The sequence below is a fragment of the Oncorhynchus mykiss genome, chromosome 8, assembly GCF_013265735.2.
Source record: "Oncorhynchus mykiss isolate Arlee chromosome 8, USDA_OmykA_1.1, whole genome shotgun sequence".
NCBI lineage: Eukaryota > Metazoa > Chordata > Actinopteri > Salmoniformes > Salmonidae > Oncorhynchus > Oncorhynchus mykiss.
Genome location: NC_048572.1, coordinates 8,112,329 through 8,117,328, shown reverse-complemented (window position 1 = coordinate 8,117,328; position 5,000 = coordinate 8,112,329). Strand labels below are relative to the sequence as shown.

The window sequence follows — 5,000 nt, the reverse complement described above, 5'->3', positions numbered from 1 at the left end:
AGGAGGAAGTGAGCAGCAACGAGGTGAAGGCCGTGGAGGCTGGTGAGGAGGAAACCAAGGAGGTCAAAATGTCTGTCAAGGGACTGCTGGAGAAGACACTGCCTGAGTCTGTCAAACGACAGGTAGGAGAGAGAGCCCACCCCCCCCCCCCCCCACACACACACACACACACACACATGCACACACACAGACACACACACACACACACACACACACACACACACACACACACACACACACACACACACACACACACACACACACTGGCAGAGTTGAAGCACCAGGTGTTCAGTCCCAGCTAAATGGACTGTTGATTGATGCCAAATAGTAAATTGGCTGACTACTCAATCACATTAAATTTACCAGCAAAATCATTACCAGCAAAACGATAATCAGCAAAAACATCAAATGTTTTTGGATCAGATTGAACAACTTGTTTAACACTAAAACATAATTGGTACGTCACATGTAACACTGTATATGCAATACTGACTGAATACCTCTCTCTACTAGGTAGCACTAACTTAATCTCTCTTTGTTGGAATTAAAGACCAATTCACAACTCAATTCAGAATTGAGCCCAACCCTGTTGTGTACTGTACTGCACTGTCCCGTCCGTGATCCAACATGATCTAACTCTCTACTAGATGTGTGAGCTGCTGCATTACTTCTGTGACTGTGAGTTGAAGCAGCGTATCGAGGCCATCGTGTCCTTCTCAGACAGCTTCGTGTCCAAGCTGCAGTACAACCAGAAGTTCAGGTACAATGAGTTGATGTTGGCCCTCAACATGTCTGCTGCTGTCACCGCCAAGAAGACCAAGGAGTTCAGATCCCCTCCTCAGGAGCAGGTACTGTTATAGTCGTTCTTGTCATGTTGTTGTTGTTGTTGTTGTTTTTTTGCAGAAGACTTGGGTAGGATACGTGTTTACTAGTGTTTATGATCTATTAAACCTTCATGGAACCGTCTCTCTGTCCCGCTGTGCCTGAGAGCTGTGTAGAGGAGCATTACTCAGCATAGAGAGAAAGAGAGAACACCTCACACACACCAACACGCTCCTGAGCACACACCATACACCACACACACCCACACACCACACCACACACACCAATCAACGCACACCAACAAGCTCTCAGTCTCACTTCAGAATCTGACATTTGTCCATAAACATCAAGTTTAGCCATTCATTCTGAATGGTTAAGGTAATGGTTAAGGTTAGGGATAGGGTTATGAATGGTTAAGGTTAGGGATAGGGTTATGAATGGTTAAGGTTAGGGATAGGGTTATGAATGGTTAAGGTTAGGGATAGGGTTATGGATGGTTAAAGTGAGGGTTAAGGTTTGAGATAGGGTTATGAATGGTTAAGGTAAGGGTTAAGGTTTGCCATAGGATTATGAATGGTTAAGGTTAGGGATAGGGTAATGAATGGTTAAGGTTTGAGATAGGGTTATGAATGGTTAAGGTTTGAGATAGGATTATGAATGGTTAAGGTGCGGATTAAGGTTAGGGATAGGGTTATGAATGGTTAAGGTAAGGGTTAAGGTTTGAGGTAGGGTTTTTAAACAATTGCCTAGCACTGGGATTGAACATGCAACACTTGAAGCTGGGGCTCACTGACACTGGGTTTTCCTACATGTCTGACACACACAATACTCACATCACTAATCACGTCACTAATCACATCAGTAATCACATCACTAATCACATCACTAATCACGTCAGTAATCACATCACTAATCACGTCACTAATCACGTCACTAATCACGTCACTAATCACGTCACTAATCACGTCACTAATCACGTCACTAATCACATCACTAATCACGTCACTAATCATGTCACTAATCACGTCACTAATCACGTCACTAATCACGTCACTAATCACGTCACTAATCACGTCACTAATCACGTCACTAATCACGTCACTAATCACGTCACTAATCACGTCACTAATCACATCACTAATCACATCACTAATCACATCACTAATCAAATCACTAATCACATCACTAATCACAAAGACCTCTTTACTTCTCTCCGTATTATATTAAGAAGCAGTAGTGCCAAAGATAAAATCAAAACATTGGCCCTCATCCGGCAGGACGGGACTCAATTGAATTTATAATGAATGTCTTTTATAATTCGCATGTGCCTCTCCACATATAGCTAGCTGCCCTCTGTGTAGCAGACGTTTGGTCCAATGGCCATATTACCGTAGGGTGCCTCCTGGTAAATGGCTTTCCTCACCGTAGGATGGCAATATATCCCCTTGTAGTATGCTCTGTAAATGATGTCCCCAAGCTAGAGTTGGGAAAACCATCCGTACCATTCTCCTCTTCATGGATCAAACAGACGTGATGTCATAGAGAATCTCCTGGCCAGTCTGACTCACAGTAATGATGCTGTGCTGTAGGGAATCTCTCTCTCTCTCTCTCTCTCTCTCTCTCTCTTTTTCTCTCTATCACTAACACACCTCCCTCCATCCATATAGATCAACATCCTGTTGAACTTTGCTGCTGGGGAGGACTGTCCCTGTCCTGAAGAGATTCAGGAAGACCTCTACAGCTTCCATGATGAGCTGAGACTGCACTGTGGTACGATGTCCACGCAGACACACACACACACTGACAGTTGAAAGACAAATCCTAACTTGAGATGCAGGAGCGTACAGTAACTCACAGATCTTCCATTGATGTTAAAATCAATACATCATTTCAGTTATTAGATCAAAAGTTCATCCCAAGTGTGCAATGTTTCCTTGCAGGACATGATTACTCTTGACAGGTTGCCACACACTGGTTCAACTCAATGTTGTTTCCACGTCATTTCAATGAAATGACATTGAACCAACGTGGAATAAACGTTGAATTGATGTCAGTACCAAGTGGGATGTGTATTGATCATATAGATTCATAGTTCAATATTGATTATTTATGTTAAATGTAATTATAAACTCTTTACCTAAGAGTACCACATCAACCTCTATGTTCTCCCAGTCCTGCCCTTCATATTTCTCCCCTTCTCGATCCCTGCAGGCATCCCGGTGGAGGAGGAGGAGGAGGAGGAAGACACGTCTATAAAGGGTCGTCTGCTGGCCATGCTCTATAAGATCAAGGGACCGCCCAAGAAACTAGAGGAGGAACCTACAGAGCAGGAACAAGCTGCTCCCAGTAAGAGACTGCCAGGGTTGGCGTTAATGCAGTTTTCAGATCAGTCAATTCAGACTGCTCCCAGGAAGAGACTGCCAGGGTTGGCGTTAGTGCAGTTTTCAGATCAGTCAATTCAGACTGCTCCCAGTAAGAGACTGCCAGGTTTGGCGTTAGTGCAGTTTTCAGATCAGTCAATTCAGACTGCTCCCAGGAAGAGACTGTCTAGGAAGAAGCATGTTTCCCACTTGTCATTGCCCTTCGGAAGTGTTCATTAAAGGGTAGGAAAAGAGGGAACATCTCTTTCTATCTCTCTGTCTGAAGATGATACTTTAACATTCATTTATGTGATATATGTTCATCAGACAGACATTAAAACACCCTTGTCACTTACCTGACCGTCTGGCAGGACTGAGTTGAATTGCAAAGGTGGGCGCTATAGGTTCACACTGCAAATACTGAAGAGTTACCTACTTATAGTCGTGATAAGACCCCTGTCGGTTTTAAGTGTTAAACCTCATATTGACCTCACTGATGTAAGCTTATATACTTATTCTGTAACACATCAAATCAAACTTTATTTGTCACATGCGCCGAATACAACATGTGTAGACTTTACCGTGAAATGCTTTCTTACAAGCCCTTAACCAACAGTGCAGTTCAAGAGACATCTGTAACTTTTGTATGGTTCCTCCACAACAACACAAAGGTCTACAACAAAACCCCAGTCGGTTCTCTGCAGCTCACCAACACAACTCCACGGCACCACTCCAGAGGTTTACACCGGAGGAAACTTCCTCTCTCTGTTATTTAGCTGAACGCAAAACCCTCGTTAGAAGTCAGGCAGCTAAGTGTTTTTGGACAGCCTCACTTCTGAACCAGGTGGAGACAGATTGTACTCTCTGTGTGTGTGAGCTCTGTGACTCCCGGGGTAGGGTTCTGGCTGTCAACTAGCTTTCATTTACTATGTCAGACCCTCTAAAACAACACATTTCACTGGACCTATCCACTGGACCTATGTATTCTGTGGCAGAATACATATATTTATATATATACTTTAAAAAAAACATATATTTTTTAACAGAAATGTAATGTACATAACTGCAAGTAGTGATGGTTTACTTGGGAAGAGATTGTTCAGTTTGTCTCCCCAGTACCCACTTCATGAGTATCAGAGGTTTGATGGGCAATCACATGTTGTGCACCATCCTGATATAACGTCCAATATCTGTTGAGGGAGACTTCTAATGGGGAGGTACTTAACATTCTTGTCTAGTCCAGCATCATTGACTTAATTAGAAAACGTTTAGGGGAAGTTTTATAGAGTTAATGAGAAAAAGAGAAAGGGAACGTTTCACCTGAGGATGAAGGGGGAATTCAGGGTGTTTAGGAAGTCTATATTAGGAGAGAGGGAGGTTGGAGAGGGGATAGGAGATGTGGGGAGAGGAGAGGTGGGGAGAGGAGAGGTAGGGGAGGTGGGGAGAGGAGGTGGGGAGAGGAGAGGTGGGGAGAGGAGAGGTGGGGAGAGGAGAGGTAGGGGAGGTGGGGAGAGGAGAGGTGGGGAGAGGAGAGGTGGGGAGAGGAGAGGTAGGGGAGGTAGGGAGAGGAGAGGAAAGGAGAGGCGAGGAAAGGAGAGGAGAGGAGAGGAAAGGAGAGGTAGGGAGAGGAGAGGAGAGGAAAGGAGAGGTAGGGAGAGGAGAGGTGGGGAGAGGAGAGGTGGGGAGAGGAGAGGAGAGGTGGGGAGAGGAGAGGTGGGGAGAGGAGAGGTAGGGGAGGTAGGGAGAGGAGAGGAAAGGAGAGGAAAGGAGAGGAGAGATGGGGAGAGGAGAGGTAGGGGAGGTGGGGAGAGGAGAGGA

The 5,000-nt window shown here is 44.8% G+C and overlaps 1 protein-coding gene across 9 annotated transcripts in view; it reads left to right on the top strand.

The window, feature by feature from the left end:
* LOC110529177 (ryanodine receptor 3) overlaps nucleotides 1–5,000 on the top strand; it is a 245,343-nt gene that overhangs the window by 138,084 nt on the left and 102,259 nt on the right. For all 9 annotated transcript variants that reach the window (XM_036984659.1, XM_036984663.1, XM_036984662.1 and 6 more), the window contains 4 exons: nucleotides 1–122; nucleotides 648–848; nucleotides 2,490–2,592; nucleotides 3,034–3,168. The exon at nucleotides 1–122 is cut by the window's left edge and continues 103 nt beyond it. In XM_036984659.1, the coding sequence (XP_036840554.1) occupies nucleotides 1–122; nucleotides 648–848; nucleotides 2,490–2,592; nucleotides 3,034–3,168 (561 nt within the window). The remainder of the gene's footprint in view (nucleotides 123–647; nucleotides 849–2,489; nucleotides 2,593–3,033; nucleotides 3,169–5,000) is intronic.